The sequence below is a fragment of the Carcharhinus amblyrhynchos genome, chromosome 20 (assembly GCF_965287045.1).
Source record: "Carcharhinus amblyrhynchos chromosome 20, sCarAmb.v2.hapA, whole genome shotgun sequence".
Taxonomy (NCBI): domain Eukaryota; kingdom Metazoa; phylum Chordata; class Chondrichthyes; order Carcharhiniformes; family Carcharhinidae; genus Carcharhinus; species Carcharhinus amblyrhynchos.
The window spans coordinates 26799308-26821031 of record NC_137343.1 but is presented as its reverse complement, the minus strand read 5'-3'; the positions used below and the strand labels follow the sequence as shown (position 1 = coordinate 26821031).

The 21724-nt window shown below is 39.4% G+C and overlaps 1 protein-coding gene across 3 annotated transcripts in view; it reads right to left on the bottom strand.

Annotated features, from left to right (window-relative positions):
- Window positions 1–1191: 1191 nt before the first annotated feature.
- Window positions 1192–21724, bottom strand: part of rnf34a (ring finger protein 34a) — a 41897-nt gene continuing 21364 nt past the window's right edge. For all 3 annotated transcript variants that reach the window (XM_080208297.1, XM_080208298.1, XM_080208299.1), the window contains 4 exons: window positions 18346–18408; window positions 3704–3917; window positions 3583–3615; window positions 1192–1957 (listed from right to left, as the gene is read on the bottom strand). In XM_080208297.1, the coding sequence (XP_080064423.1) occupies window positions 1773–1957; window positions 3583–3615; window positions 3704–3917; window positions 18346–18408 (495 nt within the window). In that variant the 3' untranslated portion in view covers window positions 1192–1772. The remainder of the gene's footprint in view (window positions 1958–3582; window positions 3616–3703; window positions 3918–18345; window positions 18409–21724) is intronic.

Genomic DNA, 21724 nt, shown 5'->3' with positions numbered 1-21724 from the left:
AGTCTTTCCTGTTAATCTATCCACCTAGTCCCCTTTAGCTAACGCCTGTCGTAATTTCATTGCAATTCCTGTTGTTTCTGACCCTAGTTTCTCAAATGTATATTAAATTCTATTATGTTGTGATCACTACTTCCTGGGGGATCTTTTACTCAGGCCATTTGTTAAATTTGCCTCTATCAGATTCAAGATAGCCTGTTCCCTAGTTGGCTCCAATGACAATTGCTCTCAGAAACTATGAATTCATTAGGTTGCTACAACAATCAACATGAAGATTAAAGTCATTCATAATTATTGCTCTATTCTTGCATGCTTTATTATTTGTACTGTAGTTCTTGTACGAGGTACTGGCATTTTTGTTACAAATCCAATTTCTTTGCTGTGAAATGGCTTTTGCATGACTACACTTCCAAGGAAATTACCTTCCAACTGCAATCCTGGCCAAATTAACATGCAAAGTGGAGAAGTTTGCATCTCGATATAAACTGCCATAAGGTGGTGTCTCAGAATACAGTAATCTGCACTATTCATTAATCATCAACTTCTTTTCAATCAAGAACAGAAATAAAGTCCGTCAAAGGTGAGCTCAACTACAGTGGGGGAAAAAAGAAACACAGGAATCAAGATTATTTTGTGATAATTGCAAGGGCAATGACTAAATAGATTACAAACATTACAAGATTTAAAGCTTGTAACCAAATCTCAACAGCCTTCATGCCAATGAACAGTTTTGTAAACACCTGCAGCTTTTACTATTTTTCATTAAGTGCAGTGTTTTCCTCGTTACCTAGCTTAGCACTTCTCCTAGATGCCAGAGAACCAGTGTCATTTGAGATTGCTGAATGCTGGATAGGTAGAAGAGGATCTTGTGCGATGATAGCAAAGTCCACTGAAGAGCCTGCTGCAGGCGCACACCATTCTCAACTAGCAGTATATGTCCGATGTCCATTTAGCTGTCAGTGGCAGCCATAGAGCTCTCATATGGCTGCCACTTTTATGCCCCCTAGGGCTTGTACTGAGCTAGATGGACACCTGACATCTACTTTTATTATGAACACTTACACTGACAATTTTTTTGCCATGTTCCTTATTGTCAGCTACACAACAAACAAGTATAGGCTATGCCCAGGTCAGAGACACTGTTGCAAACTATATACCTGATTTTTCTTAATTTCAGACTTGAGAGAGTTGATATTCCATTAAATTAAATTCTTTATTAATCAAATTGAATTTCAAAAACATGATTTACAAAAAGTACTGAAAGCAAAAATGACGAAACTAAAAGAAGGCAGTTGGCAGCAAATGATACAAGATTGCTTGAGGTTTCCTTTCTGTTGGACACTGCTAACTGCTCAATTCATATCCAGAGCAAGCTGCACCACAATTAATACACTATCACACCACGTTATTAATCCATAAAATGATAAATGTTTTAGGAGACTTATAAAAGTGATATGAAAAGTTTAAAATAGAATCTTTGCAATTTTCTCCAGCACATCCTTCATTTAGTCTCAGTCCTAACTTTGATATCTCAACGTAAGTTATTTCTATTTTTTTTGCACCTTAAACATTGTTATGTTTTACAATGATTTCTTTAAGGCTTCCAGTAATAAGCAATGATAAAACTGTTAGTAGATTAAGAAATTCCATTCTCCTATCATTTTCCAAAATTGCCACAACAAAACTGTCATTGATTATAGTCCAAAAAAAATTTTCTCCATTGTTTCCCGTATCTTAATATTATTTTTCTTCTTTCATTCAGACACCTCCCAAATTTAAGATTTAAAGACGTGCACTGCCCTTACAACATACTGTCGACAAATAGGGCATTCATTCATGCGTTTTCCACATTTAGTGCAAGTGACCATGTGACCACATTCGAGGAGAACGCAATCAATCACTGCATCCATACAGATCCTGCAGAGATTCTCATCACTGCCTAGCTGCATCTGTTCTTCAACTGAAAAGAAAACAGAATTATGAAAACTTGGTTAGTTTAATCAAAAACATGCACACACTTTCAGCACTAGGTATGAATTTTGTAATAGTTACATTTGGGAAAGCAATTGCAGATTTAGAAGCTGAAAGGATATGCAAGATAACTAATGCTGTATTACTTTCTTGGGATTTTCATTTTGAATGGAAACAGAATATTTCTGCTGATTTGCAGCCTCACTTTGTAAAGGTAAGGAAATTCAATAAGTTTTCTGATCCAGCTGTGTCCCACTGAAGTCATGTGGGGAATTTTAATTAGTTCTGATCACCTTATTATAGCAAGGATATTATAAAACTAGAAAAAGAGTGCAGGAAAAAATTACTTAGATGCCACCAGGCCTTGACGGTTTGAGTTATAAAGGAGAGGCTGGATACACTGGGACCATATTTTTCCCTGCAGCGTAGGAGTGATCTTATAGCGGTCTCTAAAATAATGAGGGGCCTAAATAAGGTAGTTAGTCAACATCTTTTCCCAAAGGTAGGGGAGTCTAAAACTAGAGGGCATAGGTTTAAGGGGAGATGCACAAAAGGGTCCAGAGGGGCAATTTTTTCACTGAGGGTGGTGAGTGTCTGGAATGAGCTGCCAGAGGCAGTTATCAATTACCTTTTAAAAAAACATTTTGCTAGTTACATAGCTAAGATGGTTTAGAGGATATGGAACAAACACAGGCAATTGGGACTTACTGGGAAAAACTGGGTAGCCTCAAGTTGGGCCAAAGGGCCTGTTTCCATGCTGTAAATCTCTGACTCTTAAGTAGCATTTGAATACAGTAGCACCTTAAAAATCCTAAGTCCAGGCAGTTATTTTCCCTTTGTTTTATACTGGTTTAGATGATTTCACATCAAGCTAACACAATTCAAAAATCTGAAGAGTTTATGCTTATTAACATAGGGAATTTTTGAATCAATCAATCTTCCATACCAAAATCAGCAAATTTTAATTCTACTAAAAAGATTGATATGCAAATTAGCTGAATTTACAGAGCCAGTTTTCCATATCTCAAATGTTAGATCTACAAAAGACATATACGGACATTAGAACTCAATTACACTTGATTAAATTTGAAGGAATGTGTGGGAAGCCAACTTTTGTTTCAAGTACTTTTTTATATACATATAGCATATATATGTCTTGCCTTCAACAAGCTCCAGTGACTATTTCCTGCTACCATAGAGCCTTTAAAAGATAAATGTTGCAGGTAGGATACATCTTTCAAGTGGATGACGCAAGAGGCCAAGATATCAATTCATCAGCTCAGGGAGCATTCTATAGCCTGGGCTTTATCCAATGGGCTGATTTCCCTCCATTGCATGGCACCAGAGAAGCTCCAACAGTGGCACATGGGGATGTTCATTTATGACAACAACATTGTAACAACCCAGCAGTGAAAGAAACCTAACTACAGGATCTCTGACAATAAAACTTCTTGTATATAAAAAGAAAGGTTGAATAGAATTCTCCTCAGTCTGATACTAATACGGAAATAGCTTGATCAAAATACTCTTTCCTTACACTGACTTCTCAGCACCTCTGCATTAACTACAAAAAAATTTTTCAACTTGTGAAAAGTTCAAGTTGGGACTACTTACCAGCAGCAACAGCTGGGTTATTTCCATTTTCCACTACAACAAAAGAAAAAAGTTTCAAGAGTCACTAATTGTTGAACTTAATGAATACATTTCTAATAAAGCATTTTGGAGACAAACGTACAAAACTTGCGATTTTCTTCTGTTTCTTTGAATAATCTCTTCACTCGTTCCACCAGTTCCCATTTTTCACAACATCCTGAAAAACTGACAAAGTTGCGAGCCAATATTTCCTTCAACTGACGAACAGTTAATGCTTCAACATCATCAGCACTGGAAAGGTCTGATAACGAAGCTCGTGTTTTTTTAGGTGGTATGTCGTCATTGGTTCCATTTGCCTGCAAGAAAATCCCACATAGTACATAGCTTTTGATTACAGAGTACATTGTGAACTGCTGCTTCCAATATTTTAATGAAATGGGCAGTGTCACATGGCGCTTCCAAGACATAAACCATTCAGACCCGGAAGTACAATTGCCATTCCTTCATTATCACTGGATCAAAATTCTGGAACTCCTTAACTGCACTGCAGGTGTGCCTACACCATATAGAATGCATTGTTTCAAGATCGCAGCTCACCCTTTCTCAAGGGCAATTAGGGATGGACAATAAATGCTGGCCTAGGCAGTGATGCCCACATACTGTAAAATAATACATTTTTAAGAAGCATTCTGCAAAAAATTATGGACTATTAACTAGCAAATAGATCAAGATTCAGTACATTTCATCCAGCACTGGATTAAAACTGCTGTTTCAAAGTGGTGCATGAGCACAATGACTTCTCAAATCACTCAGAATTCCCCGGATTATCACTAATTACTTTAAAAATAAATTGAACATTGAAGTGTCACAATTTTTAGAGACTATCTTCAGGAAAGTCAATTCCCTGCCACAGACAATAATGGACATACCATCTTTCATACTTTTTGGGATTGGGCATTTTTATTCTGGGTGAGCATACACTGGCCATTGTTAATGTCTACAAGATGAAAACTGAAAATGCAACATCTGTATCATATCACTCATGTCTGTCTTTTTAAACATGAGCACTAGTTTACAACCACAAACCAATTATGCTGTTTTCCCCGAAGTGGGTAGTAATATTGTCATTTTTCTGATAGGATGTCACACCTCCAAAAACAAGAAAGATTGGCACATTGCATTAATTTTTTTGTTCAGCTGATTGGAAAAGTTTCAAAATCAGTAAACATTCCCTTCTCAAGGCTAAAAGGCATTTGGTTCTCAACTGCTACATCTGACCGCAGAACATAAAGTACATGGATCTTGTGCTGCTCCTCATGGCAGCAAAGAAGTAAAACCAACCAAGCAAGACCTGGAGAAGTATATAGTAAGTAAAACTGGTAAACCCAACAAAAGTAAGTCTATATTTGGGAATTCAGCATAATATTTTGGTAGAGCACACAAGGCTTCCCAGGTAGACTGGGCACAAAAAATTGAGGGTAGGACAGTAGAGGAACAATGGTGATGTTCAGGGAGATATTAAATATCTCAAAGTATAATCTAAGAGGAAGAGGAATTGTAAAGTGAAGAAAAATATTCTGTGGCTAAATAAGGAAGTCAAAGGGGACATAAAGGTGAAAATAGGGTATATCATTCTGCAAAAGTTTGTGGTAAGCTGGAGGATTGGGAGAACTTCAAGATTCAGCAAAAAGGCTTCTAAAAATAAAACCAAAAGAACTAAGATGAGCTATGAAAGGAAACTAGCAGAAAACTTAAACACTGATATACCAGAAGCTTCTGCAAGTATATAAAGAGGAAGAGAATAGCTAAAATAAATTTTGGCCCTTTAGAGGATGATACAGATGAGGTAAAAATAGGGAACACATGGCAGAGGCACTCAACCAACATTTTGCCTCTTTCTTCATGATACAGAATAATGAAAATTTTCCAAAAATTGCAGTTAATGCAGAAGAACTTGGTGCAATAACCATCACTAGGGAGACAATATTGAATAAACTAATGGGATGCAAGGCAGATAAATCTCTGGAACCTGATAGCCTGCATCCTAAGGTGTTAATGGATGTGGCAGCAGTGATATTGGATGCATTGGTTATGATATTTCAAAATTCACTGGATTCTGGAAAGATCCCAGTGGATTGGAAACACGCTAACATGACACTCCTATTCAAAAAGGGAGAGGGACAAAAAGTAGCTAACTATAGGCTACTATAAGTAGCTTGACCTCTGTGGTGGGGAAATTGCTGGAATCAATCATTGAGAAGATGACTGTTTATTTCAAAACAAAAGCTCAATCCACCATTGTCAGCATGGATTTGTAAAGGATAAGTCATTCTTGACAAACTTCCTCAATTCCTTGAAGATGTAACCAGCAAAGTGGATAATGGGGAGCCTGTGGATGTGGTATATCTAGACTTCCAGAAGGTGTTTGACAGGGTGCTGCATAAAAAAACTGATCCAAAAGGCAAGATTGCAGAGGATTGGGTGGGGGTTAGAGTACTAGATTAGACTGAGAATTGGCTGACTGACAGAATGTGGAGATGCCAGCATTAGATGGGGTAAACACAGTAAGATTCACAACACTAGGTTAAAGTCCAATAGGTTTATTTGGTAGCAAAAGTCACCTGGTGTTGCAAGACCCTTTACTGTGACTGACAGAAAGCAGAGGCCGAGATAAATGGGTCCTCTGGCTGGCAGGATGCCGTATGGGTCAGTTCTTGGACCTCAACTGTTTACAACCTATATAAGTGATCTGTAAGCAGGGACAGAATGTAACATAGTAAAATTTGTGGATGATACTAAAATAGGTGGGAAAGCAGGTAGTGAAGAGGAGATAAAGATTTTACAGTTAGATATAAATAGGCTAGGAGAATGGGCCAAAATTTGGCAGCTGGCAATTACTATGGATAAGTGTGAGGTTATAAGAACATAAGAATTAGGAGCAGTAGAAGACCATCTGGCCCCTCAAGCCTGCTCTGCCATTCAATAAGATCATGGCTTATCTTTGTGGACTCAGCTCCACTTACCCACCCACTCACCATAACCCTTAATTCCTTTACTGTTCAAAAACATTCAATGATGTAGCCTCAACTGCTTCACTGGGCAGGGAATTCCACAGATTCACAACCCTTTGGGTGAAGAAGTTCCTCCTCAACTCAGTCCTAAATTGGCTTCCCCTTATTTTGAGGCTATGCTCCCTTGTTCTAGTTTTGCCCACCAGTGGAAACAACTTCCCTGCTATCTTATCTATTCCCTTCATAATCTTATAAGGATCTCCCCTCATTCTTCTGAATTCCAATGAGTATAGCCCCAGTCTACTCAGTCATAAGCCAACCCTCTCAACTCTGGAATCAACCTAGTGAATCTCCTGTGTACCCCCTCCAGTGCCATTACATCCTTTCTCAAGGAAACCAAAACTGTACACAATACTCCAGGTGTGGTCTCACCAGAACCTTATACAGCTGCAACATAATCTCACTGCTTTTAAACTCCATCCCTCTCACAATGAAGGACAAAATTCCACTTGCCTTCTTAATTACCTGCTGCACCCGCAAACCAACTCCCTGAGATTCTTACACAAGGACACCCAGGTCCCTCTGCACAGCAACATGCTGCAATTTTTTACCATTTAAATAATAGTCCATTTTACTGTTATTCCTACCAAAATGGATGACCTCATATTTACCAACACTGTACTCCATCTGCCAGACCCTCGCCCACTCACTCATCTATATCCCTTTGCAGACTTTCAATGTCCTCTGCACACTTTGCTCTTCCAACCACCTTAGTGTCATCTGCGAATTCTGACACACTACATTTGGTTCCCAACTCCAAATCATCTATGTAAATCGTAAACAATTGCGGTCCCAACACTAATCGATTGAGGCGCACCATGAGTCTCTGACTCATCCATTTTGCCAAAAAAAAGGCAAGTTATCAAAACGGAAAGAAAATTCAAAATGTGTCTGAGCAGAGGGATCTGCATGTCTTTGTTCATGAATCACAGAAAATCAGTATGCAGGTACAGCATATAATAAAAAAGACAAGTGGAATGTTAGCATTTATTGCTAAAGGACTGAAGTATAAAAGCAGAGAAGTTTTGTTGCAATTGTATAGGGTGTTGTAAGACCATATCTGGTGTACTGTGTCCAGTTTGGCCTCCTTATTTGAGGAAGGCATTGGAGACAGTTCCGAGGAGGTTCACCAGATTGATTCTGGGGATGAAATGGTTAACTACAAGGAGAGATTAAACAGTTTGGCCTTTTACTCGCTAGAGTTTAGAAGGATGAGGGGGGGATCTGACTGAGGTATATAAAAGGGACTGATAAAGTAAACGTAGATCAAATGTTTCCCATTGTGGAGCAATCTAGAACTAGAAGTCACAGTATAGGTTCGGAGGTGGTAGATTTAAAACTGAGATGAAGAACTACTCGCAGAGGGTGGTGAATTTATAGAACTCGCTTTTATTAAATGGATAACCTCTCACTTTCCATCTGCCAAGTTTTGGCCCATTCTCCTAGCCCATTTATATCTCTGTAAAATCTTTAGTGCAGTGGAGTTTTCATCATTAAATGGCTTTAAGAACGAGATTGATATACTTCTGATTTAAAAAACAGGTTAAAGAAATATGGGGAACAAGTAGGGAGATGGATTTGAGACCAGGAAGAGGTGAACCATGATCTGATTGAATGACGGAGCAGGTTCAAAGGGCTGAATTGCCTACTTCTGCTCCTAATTCCTACGAGTTAACCAGTCACTTGAGCTACCAGGCTGCTCATTGTTCAATTAATTTCTGTTCCTCTAGAATTTATGCTTTAAGTTTTGGCTTAATTTCCCAGCTTCCTAAATTAGCACCCTTCTATTACTTGGGCTGGATAAGTTTCATGTTGGTTACCGAATAAAGCTCGATTATTTCCAGACAAACCTCTAAAATCCTGATATTAAATTTTCCCTTTAATAATAGATCATAGCCCACGTGTTGCTCAATTCTATTCACCAGTCTTGGTTACATATCTGTTTAGCAAAAATTTCAAAATTAGAATTAATAATTGAACTAGCATCAATTTCCTTCATGTGAGAGAGTGTTCACTGAGTAAAGAAGTATTTTCTAACTTCTCGTTCAAATGGCCTAGCTAATCCCAGCCCAGTCACCTGCTGAGACAATTTCTATTTACTCAATTCCTTTCAAAGACACCCTATAATCTTCTACATTCAGGGTATACACCCCTAGTTTATGTAATCTCTCCACAGAATCTGAGCCAGAGTATCCTGGTAATATGCACTGATTAATGTGCATTGCATTTTTGCAAAGGAGCAGTGCTCAGAACTGTACGCAGTAACCCAGATGTGGCCTAACCAGAGCTTTGTTTAGCTGTAGTTTTATATTTCTAGTCCCCTTGAGTTATAATGGCTAACATTCATTTGGCTTTATGAATACTTTTATGCACGGTTATGGCATTTTAGTGATTACATGGAATTATATACAACTTCCAGCAGAAAAACAGGCCATTCAACCCAACAGATATGCATTTATGGGCATTTAAATCTCTTGGGATGTCCACTGCTCCTATCTTCTCACAATTTACAAAAAACAGAGCTAAATAAATAGATGACTTCAATTGCTTGCATTAAAATCCATCTGCCATAATTTTGCTCATTCATAGTTTATGTTCCCAACCACACCACTTACTATGCCACTAATCTATGTTATCAGCAAATTTAGAAATATAGCTCTCTATTGTTTGATTCTTCATTAATGAACATGAAAATTGTAGAATGATAGGGCAAAGTAAACCATTTGGCCAATTACACCTGAGCACTTTGGTTATGCTATGCAAATTGTCTCACACCTTTACATACAGCAGCAAACTGTACCCTTCAAACATTTAACCTATTTCTTTTTTCAAGTTACTACTGGATTTTTTTTGATGGAATATGAGCATCACTGGTAGGACCAGCATTTGTTGCCCATCCCTAATTATGCTTGAACTGAATGACTTGCTAGCTCATTTCAAAGGGTAGTTAAGGATCAATCACATTGTTGTAAAACTGGAGCCACATAGGCCAGACAAGGCAAGTACAGCAGATTTCCTTCCCTGTAGGGTATTAGTGAACCAGATGGGTTTTTATAACCATTGATAGTAGTTGTCATGGTCACTATTACTGAGACTAACTTTTAATTACAGATTTATTAATTGAATTTAAATTCCAACAGCTGCCAAGATGGGATTCGAATCCATGTCTCCAGAGTATTAGCATAAGCCTCTAGATGACTAGCCCAGTAACAGTACCACTTTTAGTCACCAACCCACTTCAATCTGCTTCTATCACCCTTTCAGGGAGTGCTTTCTTAGAATCATAGATACCCTACATGAAGGAGGCCCTGTAAAAATGAAGGATAAAGATTGCAAAATTTTGGAACCCTGGATGATGAGGGATTGTGAGCTTAAGAAAAAGGAAGTGGGATATATAAATTTTAGGAAATTGAAAACGGTTAAGGCTCTTGAGGAATACAAAGATAACAGGGACTTGGGAAGGCTAAAGGAGCCATGAAATATCCTTGGCAGGCAGGATTAAGGAGAATCCCAAGACTTTTATGCATATATAAGGAGGAAGAGGGTAGCTAAGGAAAAGGTAGGTCCACTCAAAGACAGTGGAGGGAATATGTGTATGGAGCCTGATGAGGTGCGTGAAGTTCTTAACGAGTAACTTGCATCAATATTCACAAAAAAGGATGTGGTTTGTGATGAATGCAGAAAGGAGAATGTTGACATTCTAGGACATGTCGAGATAAAAAGGGAGAAGGTATTGGAGGTTTTGAAAAACATCAAGGTGGACAAGCCCTCAGGGCCGGATAAGGTCTATTCCGGAATACTGAGAGGCAAGGGAAGAAATTGCTCAAGCCTTGTATTCTCTTTAGCCACAGGCAAGGTATTAGAGGATTGGAGATGGTAACATTGTTCCTCTGTGAGTCTTACATCAATGATGGGAAAATTATTGGAGAAGATGCTTAGAGACAGGATGTACTCACATCTAGAAAAGAATAGGCTTATCAGCGATAGGCAGAATGGTTTTGTGAAGGGGAGGTCATATCTCACAAACTTGATTGAGTTTTTTGAGGAAGTAACAAGAAAAATTGACCAGGGCAGGGCAGTGAATGTTGGACTTTAGTAAAACCTTCAATAAGGTTCCTCATGGCAGGCTGATACAGAAGAAGGTGAAATCATACGAGACCCAAAGCAAGCTAGTTAAATGGATACAAAATTGGCTTGGGCACAGAAAGCAGAGAATAGCAGTGGAAGGGTACTTTTCTAACTGGAGGTCTGTGACAAGCGGTGTTCCACAAGGATCAGTGCTGGGGCCTCTGTTGTTTGTAATACATATACATGACTTGGAGGAAAATGTAGGTGGTCTGATTAGTAACTTTGCAGATGATACAAAAAATTGAGGGAGTAGCAGATAGTGCAGAGGATTGTCAGAGGATACAGCAGGATATAAATCGGCTGGAATCCTGAGCTGAAAGATGGTAGATGGAATTTAACCCAGACAAATGTGAGGTGACGTGATTTGGAAAGTCTACTGCAGAAGGGAAGTATACAGTAAATGGTAGAACCCTTAGAAATATTAGCATTTATTTCTAAGGATCTAGGTATGCAGATCCACAGTTCCCTGAAGGTGGCACTCAGATGGACAAGGCGGTCAAGAAGGCATAAGGCATGCTGGCCTTCATCGGTTGGGGTATTGAGTATAGGAATTGGAAAATCATGTTGCAGCTGTATAACGCTTTGGTTAGACCGCATTTGGAGTATTGTGTACAATTCTGGTCACCACATTACCGGAAGGATGTTGATGCAGTGGACAGGGTGCACAAGAGATTTACCAGGATGTTGCCTGGTTTGGAGGATATGGACTATAAAGAAAGGTTGAACATAAACTATGATTGTTTTCATTGGAGAGGATGAGGGGGGATCCTGATAGAGGTTTACAAAATTATGGTAGGCAAGGATAGTCAAGGTATTTTTCCCAGGACCGAAGGGTCAATTACTTGGGGGCATAGGTTGAAAATGAGAGCGGGAAGTTTAAACGAGATGTAGGGGGCAAGTTTTTCACACAGGTAGTGAATGCCTGGAACATGCTACCAGAAGTAGTGTGGAAGCAGATTCTTTAACAATATTCAAGAGACATCTGGATAGATACATGAACAGACAGGGCATAGAGGGATATGGATAACGTAGAGGCAAGAAAATATTAGATTAGAGAGGCATCTATATCAGCACAGACTTGGTGAGCTGAAGGCCCTGACTCTAAGTTGTCGTGGGGCAATCACAGTGAGGAAGCAGAGGTTAGCACTACTGCCGCACAGCACCGGAGACCCCAGTTCAATTCTGGCCTTGGGTCACTGCACGTGTGGAGTTTGCACATTCCCCCTGCGTGGATTTCCTATTTTGTATTGAGCTATCTTGATGTGTAATCATCTAATACCAGTGTTATACAAAGGGAGAACAACTGCTTGGGCCTAGAAGGATTTTTAAGGGACTACTGTATTCAGATGCTACTTAGTCATAGAGGTTTACAGCATGGAAACAGGCCTTTGTCCCAACTTATTCCATGTCGACCAGCTTTTGCCACTAAGCTAGTCCCAATTGTTCACATTTGGCCCATATCTGTCTATACCCATCTTATCCATGTAACAATCTAAATACTTTCTAAAAGACAAAAAATTGTACCCACCTCTACTACTGCTGCTGGCAGCTCATTCCAGGCGCTCGCCACCCTCAGTGAAAAATTGTCCCTCTGAATACTTTTGTATCTCTCCCTTCTCACCCTAAACCTATGCCCTCTTGTTTTAGATTCCCCTACCTTTGGGAAAAGATGTTGACTATCAACCTTATTTATGACCCTCATTACTTTATAGATTTCTATAAGATCACCCCTAAGCCTCTTATGCTCCAGGGAAAAAAGACTCAGTCTAACTAGCCTCTCCTTATAACTCAAATCATCAAGTATCAGCAGCATCCTCGTAAATCTTTTCTATACTCTCCAGTTTAATAATATCCTTTCTATAATAGGGTGACCAGAGTATTCCAAGCGTGGCCTTACTAATGTATTATACAACTTCAACAAAGCGTCCCAACTCATGTTTTCAATGTTTTGACCAATGAAACCAAGCATGGCGAATGCCTTCTTCACCACTTCTTCCACCTATGACTCCATTTTCAAGTAGCTATGAACCTGTACTCCTAAATCTCTTTGTTCTATAACTGTCCCCAACACCCATCATGAATTGAGTAGGTCCTACATTGAATCAATTTATCGAAATGAACACCTCACATTTATCTAAATTAAATGCCATTTGCCATTCAACGGCTCACTGACCCAATTGATCAAGATCATGTTGCCATCCTAGATAACCTTCTTCAGTGACCACTGTGCCACCAACTTTGGTGTAATTGCAAACTTATTAACCACGCCTCCTAAATTCTCATCCAAATCATTAATATGAATAATAAGTAACAATGGACCCAGCACTGATCCCTGGGGCACACTGCTAGTAACAGGCCTCCAGTTTGAAAAACAACCCGCTACACCTTCTGTTGTCAAGCCAATATTGCATCCAATTGGCTACCTTACCCTAGATCCCATTAGGTTTTTGCATGAGGTTCAACCTATGTAACACCTTGTCAAAGGCCTTGCTAAAGTCCATGTTGACAATGTTGACTGCACTGCCCTCATTTACCTTCTTGGTTACCCTTTCAAAAAGCTTCTTTTGTCATTTCTTTATATTTCTTCCAATCTGTTGGATTGATGCTAATTGCAACAATTTTGAATGTTCCTTTCTTTAGTTTTCAGTTATCTCTCAACTATTTTGCTGGCCATGCTTACTTAATTTGGTAAGTATCAATTCTTGTCCCTCAGGGGTTTATACTGGTCATGTATTATGCCACAGTCTTTTTGGAATATCTGCCACTTTTAATTTTGAGTTTTACCCAGATAACAATTTTGACCAGTTTGCTGTCATCAGCCCATCTCATCCCATTAAAAGTTAATCGTACCAGCAATGTAAAGTTTCTCCTTTTCAAACCCAACACTGGGCTGGATCATATTACAATAACTGTTAGATGAATGTTCCCTCTGTTACATTTACAAATCTGACCCATTGTCCTGCCTAACCCTAGGTTGTAAGGCATACTGAAGAATAAAACATATTCCAAAAAACTTTCTTACTTCCACGTAGGAATGTACTATCTTTGACTGGAGTTAATCTGCATTTTGGATTATACATGAAAATTGAAAAATCCGCAACACGCTTCTGGCCTGTTTTATAAAAGTTAGTTACTGACTATCCAAGATGTATTACATAAAAGCCAAATTGTTAGGTTTAAAATTGATTTCCCTCAATGACCCATATTTTGCATTTTAGAGAAGTGAGGCTATCAGCGCTAACTGTTATTGAGTAAGTGAGTCACTAACCTCTGGCAACTGCACATGTATAGCTATGATGTGGAGATGCTGGCATTGGACTGGGCTAAGCACAGTAAGAAGTCTCACAACACAAGGTTAAAATCCAACAGGTTATTTGGTAGCATAAGCTACAAGCTTTCAGAGCACTGCTCCTTCATCATGTGAGTGGGAGTTCTGTTCACAAACAGGACATATAAAGACACAAACTCAATTCACAAAATAATGGTTGGAATGCGATCTGATAGTACCTAATAGGCTGCAGGAAAGGATGCCGCAAGGCATGGTACATTGGGCAGACCATGCAGACGCTACAACAACAGATGAATGAACACTGCTCGACAATCACCAGCCAGGAGTGTTCTCTTCCAATTGGGGAACACTTCAGAGGTCACGGGCATTTGTCCTCTGATCTTCAGGTAAGCATTCTCCAAGGTAGCCTTCATGACACACGACAACGCCGAGTTGCTGAGCAGCGACTGATAGCCGAATTCCGCACACAAGGACAACCTCAACCAGGATCTTGGGTTCATGTCACACTATCTGTGACCCCCATGACTTGCCTGGGCTTGCAAAATGTCACTAACTGTCCTGGCTGGAGACAATACATATCTCCTTAACTTGCGCTTAACCCTCCACTCACGTTGTCTGTACCTTTAAGACTTGATTACCTGTGAAGATTTGCATTCCAACCATTATTTTGTAAATTGAGTTTGTGTCTTTATATGCCCCGTTTGTGATCAGAACTGCCACTCACCTGATGAAGGAGCAACACTCTGAACGCTTGTGCTACCAAATTAACCTGTTGGACTTTAACTTAATGTTGTGAGACTTCTTACCATGTATAGCTAACCATGGAAATCAAGCTGATGTCAGAATTGTCCAGTTCCTCCCCAGGCTTCACTTTAACAATATCTTGCCGAGGAACTTGGCAATCATATATGCAATAGTGTTAAATAAGGACACTTACCCACTTGCTTTCCATTTAAAAAAAGCCAAAATTTCAAATTTGTTCATTTGAGTGAATATTTGATAGCATGGTAAAGCTTAATTTGCTGCTAACACTTTACTTTTACAAGTGTTCCTTCTTACTGTATTTATAAAAATTATTTCCAAACTTTTTCTCTTTTTTTCTCCTTAGATCCATTGTTCTTTGCCTCTGTACATTATTTTATACTGAATTAACTATTCTAATTATTTTCTAATATCTGACTGAATGTGGCATACAGGAATTGGGGGAAAACTCTCCAATGATTCAAGTCACAAAGGAAGATGGTTGTGGATATTGGAAGCCAATCATTCAGCCTCTAGGTAGAGTCCTAGGCTCGACCATTTTCAGATACTTATTCAATAATTTTTCCTCCATCATAAACTCAGAAGTGGGAGTGTTCGTTGATGATTTCACAACATCAAATACCAATTATAACTCCACAGATACTGACGCAGTCTGTGCTCGCATGCAAGATATTCCACATCATTACCATGACTGAATCTCCAGCATCAACATTTTGGGCCATAACCATTGAGTAAAAGAGCAGGCCAGACGCTTGGAATTCTCACCACCTGACTTCCTGAAAGATGTCCAGTACTTGGTAGACATAAGTCAAGTGTGCAATAATAGAATACTCTCTGCTTGCCTGGATGGGTGCTGCTCAACAATACTAAAGAATCTTGACACCATCAGGACAAAGTAGTTCACTTGATCTGCATCCTATCTACCACCTTCAATATTCACTTTTTCCACCATTGACACAGAGACAGCACTACATACCATAAATACAAGATGCAATGCATTGACTCACCAAATTCCTTCTACAGCACCTCTAAGCCCACAATCTTCACCATTAAATAGGACAACGGCAGCAGATGCATGGGAACACCACCACCTGCAAGTTCCTCCCCAAGCCACAAACCATCCTGTCTTGGAACTACAATCACTGTTCCTTCACTGTAACTGGATCAAAACTTGAACTTCCAAACATCAATTTGGATGTATCTGCATGAGATAGACTGCATAGTTTAAGGCAGAAGCTCATGACTACCTTCTCAAGGGCAACTAGGGACAGGGAACATACTGTGGGTATTCCAGCAATGACTACTCCTATAACAGAATAAAACAAACTTATACATCCTGGTCTACTCTGTGTACCTCAATAAGGATTCCTCATTCTAACTGAGGAGAAAGGCCATTGCTTGCCCTGTTTCCAGTAGAGGACGATGCGATTGCGACATTCTAATTATCACAAGTCACAGTACAAAAGCCTACAGGACATCCGTGGACAAGTCCAGGTATTCTGAAATGTTTTTATTCATTCATGGGACAAGGGCATCGCTGGCTGGCCAGCATTTATTGCCCATTCCTAGTTGTCTGAGGAGAGTTGAAACTCAACCACATTGCTGTGGTCTGGAGTCACATGTAGGTCAGAGCAGATAAGGACAGCAGATTTCCTTCCCTAAAGGTCATTATTGAACCAGATGTGTTCTTCCGACAAACGACAATGGTTTCATGATGATCAGTAGGTTCTTAATTCCAGATATTTTTTACTGATTTCAATTCAACCATCTGATGTAGCAGGATTTGAACCAGGTCCCCAGAACATTAGTTGAGTTTCTGTACCAATAGTCCTAGTAATAATACCAGTAGGCCATCGTTTCCTCATGTACTGTTTAGACACAACATCTGAACCAATGCATTTGTAAAATAAATTATTTCTATTTGTATAATACAAATTAAATAAAAGCTGTATTCAATATTTAGAACCTTCAAATTTGGTATACATCTATCCATTTACAACTTCTTGAGTAATGGAAATTTAGAACCTGTCATCCCCTCCACTTTCCAGGTTTGAATGGGATGCACTATGGTCTCAATGTTTAAAGTAGTCCATAATCTATTTAAATAGACCAAGTACACATATTTCTTTAACTGTAAGCGACTGTTGACAACAAAACACATATTTGCTGTAGATTATTGATTTGACTATTAACTATATGCATATAAGGTTATCAGTAATTTATTTTCTGCATAATGGAGAATTTAGTGGGACATTTGGCCATATCTTTACAACCGGGCATGATCTAATTGTTACCACTATATATGAATAGGAAACCAGACAGACTGCTTAAGTGGTTATTAATGAAGAATATTCACATCATAAGTTTCTGACTGGGCCCTGTTTAATTACTGATAATTCAAATTGGGGATAAATATTATATGCCATTAACAAAGAATGGTAATTGTAATTCAAAATGCAATTTAATGTCTTTTATTCTGAGATTCTTGAACTTATAGTCCCTTAAAACATCCTGGAATGATATCATATCTTCAACACATAGCTGGGATGAAAGTGCGGTAAAGCTTGCAAGTAGGGTTGGATTCAATGTTTCTTTGTAGTCATTTTTGCACCGCAACAAGGTACTTCCAGCTGTATGACTTACATTCTATGTCTTGAAGCAACCATGCAAACGGAGTACGTTTGACACATAACAATGGATCACTGTGCAAGTAAAACTCTGTTTTCAATACATGTCAAAAGATATCAGGGAAGAAGTTTCTTTGCTATCTTATTTCAAAGTTATTAAGTCAGTAAATTAAAATAAATCATTTCATACTGAAACCAGTTATTTAACCTGATTTACATTAAATTAGTATTACATTAAATAAGTAGTTTACATTAAATAAGGGGGGATCTGATAAAGACTTACTAAATTCAAACAGGACTAAACAGGGTAGAAGCAAAGAGGATGTTCCGATGATGGAAGAGTCCAGAACCAGGCGTCACAATCTGAGGATTCGGGATAGACCATTTAGGACGGAGGTGAGGAAACATTTCTTCACCCAAAAAGTGGTGAGTCATAACCACAGGAAGTAGTTGATACCAAATATTGAATGATTTCAAGAGGCAGCTAGATATAGCACTTTGGGCGAATGGGATCAAAGATTATGGGGAGAAAGCAAGATTAGGCTACTGAGTTGGACGATCAGCCATGATCATAATGAATGGCAGGAGCAAGTGGGTGCCAAATGACCTCCTCCTGCTCCTATCTTCTTTGTTTCTATGGTGGTTTGTAACTTGAGCCTCAAGTTCTATGTGGTATAAATTCAATTCATTTGCCAAAAACACAAATTCATGAGGCATATGTGACATATCCCAATAAACCTGAAGAATTTGCAGTTTGATCCCTATGTCTACCTGCTGTTTATCTAGACACAGCAGCTAAAGTCATTTTCTGGCCAATAGAGAATGCAAATCATGATTTACGGACGTGATCACTGATGCTAATTCATAGTAGAATATCTAGTGCAAAGCCCAAAAATGTATCACTTACATATTCCTGATTATTTTGTGATTCAGATCCTCTATTTATTGAAGATATTCTATCTTCTCTTCCCTGTAAATAATGTGGATAAAAAAAATTAAATAAGCATTGATTTCACTAACTCAAAGTTGTCTAGAGAAGATATCATAATAAATACCTAGTTCATGGTTCATTGTAATAGGTTAGAAGTAATTTTTTTAGTTGTGGAAGATTGAAGTTTAACTGTAGAAAATAGGCTAGTACATTTAAAAAGTTTACTTAAGGGATTAGCTACAAAGGCAAGATCATAAAACAACAGGTGAGCTTACTGATAGAACATAGAACATTACAGCGCAGAACAGGCCCTTTGGCCCACGATGTTGCGCCGACCAGTTTTTTTTAAAAAAAAAAGCACTGACCCACTAATCTAAACCAATCCCTTTTCGTCCATAAACCTATCCACAGATCTCTTAAACGCCCCCAAACTAGGCGCATTTACAACCGCAGCAGGCAGGGCATTCCAATCCCTCACCACCCTCTGGGTAAAGAACCTACCCCTGACATCCGTCCTATAACTACCCCCCCTTAATTTAAAGCCATGCCCCCTCGTGCTAGCTTTCTCCATCCGAGGAAAAAGGCTATCACTATCCACCCTATCTAAACCTCTAATCATCTTATATGTTTCAATAAGCTCCCCTCTTAGCCTCCTTCTTTCCAGCGAAAACAACCCCAAATCCCTCAGTCTCTCCTCATAGGACCTCCCCTCCATACCAGGCAACGTCCTGGTAAACCTCCTCTGCACCCTCTCCAAAGCCTCCACGTCCTTCCTGTAGTGTGGGGACCAGAACTGCACACAGTACTCCAAGTGCGGCCGCACCAGAGTTGTGTACAGTTGCAACATGACGCTGCGACTCCTAAATTCAATCCCCCTACCAATAAACGCCAAGACACTGTATGCCTTCTTAACAACCTTATCTACTTGATTCCCAACTTTCAGGGATCTATGTACACATACACCTAGATCCCTCTGCTCCTCCACACTATTCAAAGTCCTCCCGTTAGCCCTATACTCAACACATCTGTTACTCCTACCGAAATGAATTACCTCACACTTCTCTGCATTAAACTCCATCCGCCACCTCGCGGCCCAGCTCTGCAACCTGTCCAAGTCTTCCTGCAAACTATGACACCCTTCCTCACAATTTACCACACCTCCGACTTTGGTGTCATCAGCAAACTTACTAATCCACCCAACTATACCCTCATCCAGATCATTAATAAAAATTACAAACAGCAGTGGCCCCAAAACAGATCCCTGAGGCACACCGCTCATAACCGAACTCCATGACGAATATTCACCATCAACCACCACCCTCTGTCTCCAATTCTGCTAGCCAATTCCTGATCCAAGTACCTAGATTACCCCCAATCCCATACATCTGCATTTTCTGCAGAAGCCTACCATGGTGAACCTTATCAAACGCCTTACTAAAATCCATATATACCACGTCAACTGCCTTACCCCTATCCACCTCTTTGGTCACTTTCTCAAAGAACTCAATAAGGTTAGTAAGGCATGACCTACCTGCTACAAAACCATGCTGACTGTCTCTAATCAATTCATTACTCTCCAAATAACTATAAATCCTATTCCTAATAATTCTTTCTAAAACCTTGCCCACAACAGAAGTAAGACTCACCGGTCTATAATTCCCAGGGAAGTCTCTGTTCCCCTTCTTAAACAATGGGACAACATTCGCTGTCCTCCAATCTTCCGGTACTATACCAGAGACCAACGATGACCTGAAGATCAGAGCCAGAGGCTCTGCAATCACCTCTCTAGCCTCCCAGAGAATCCTAGGGTAAATCCCGTCCGGACCAGGGGACTTATCTATTTTCAAGCCCTCTAGAATATCCAGCACATCCCCGGTATCAACTGCAATACTTTCTATTTTACACCCTTGCACCCCAGTGTCCTCCTCAGCTACATTCATGTCCCCCTGCGTGAACACCGAAGAGAAATATTGGTTCAATGCCTCTCCAATCTCTCCCGGTTCCACACACAACTTCCCTCTACTGTCTGTAACTGGCCCTAATCTTGCCCTAACCAACCTTTTGTTCTTGACATCCCTATAGAACGCCTTAATGGAGGATAATGGAGGATTGCATACAAGGGGGCAAATTTTCCTGTTCCGCCTGCTACAGGAATCGTAGCAGGCAAGGGGCAGGTCACGGAAAGGTCCACTGACCTCGAGCAAGAATTTCCCATTTCAGGGCGAGCGTGGCCAGAAAAATCGCACCCAAAGTGTCTATAGTGCTTGCAACAAAATGCAACCAAGAGTAATTTGGTTTTGGGAGTTAAAGCTACGCTTAATTTAGAAGCATTCAATGAGCCCAGGAAGGCTACATAGTAATAGAAATGGTGGAACTTAAGGATGTCTAATTTATCCGTATGTTTGTGGGGGAGAGTCTTCTGCAGCAAGGGAAAGGTGATACTGAGAAGTTGCTGCTGTTAGCAGGCTCGAGGCAGCAAAATATTGCTGTTGCCTGTTTCTGGAGAAGCCCCAGGAGCCTTCACAAAATATCTGCATTGCAAATATTGTACATGGAAATGAAGAAAGAAACAGAGTTAATGTTTCAAGTTGATGACCTTTCAGAAACTTTCCATTCTTAACTGGAGCCAGCTTGAGGCACAACTGAGCATCTTTTAGTTCCAACTAGGTTGACATTAACAATATACATGGAGACCAAAACTTTAGTGTGGTAGGGCATGTTGCACAGAAAAACTTCACATCTCTCCAAGAAATATCAATGTTTTTATAGTCAGGCATTTTTGAAACAACATTTAAAAGTTCATAGACAAAGCATTGCACCAAATAGTACAATAGGAACGATGCAATCTTAAATTTCTAATCTCACACAATAATCTCCCCAAATAAAAGGGAAGCAAGAGTTAGACTTGCAGCCTCATTGTAAATGCAGTAAGCAGACATGCACAATGATTTTTGCTGATCTCATTTTACCATGTACAAACAACTGCTCCAGAAGAGTTGTGATCAAGTCAGAAATATTCCAAGCTTAACATAATTGGGAATATTAAGATCCAATTCCCCATTCACATGCTGCCTGGCAGTCTTTTTCCAAATGTTTGCTCACATGTGGCTTCTTTGCAGCTATTTTTTCTCTATCATAGAGCAAAAAAATCATAAGCCACTATTAATAAATGCAGTAATATCAATCTGCAGCACTTACAAACACACAAGTTATGCCCAGAAAACATTTCCATTATAAATGGATGGCTAGTTTTACTTTCCTCTATTTACAAGAATTGCACACAAAGACAGCAAATTTATATTGTGAACTGTTAATTTTTACCACTGGAGGAGTTAAAAAGAGCAAAAGCTGTATC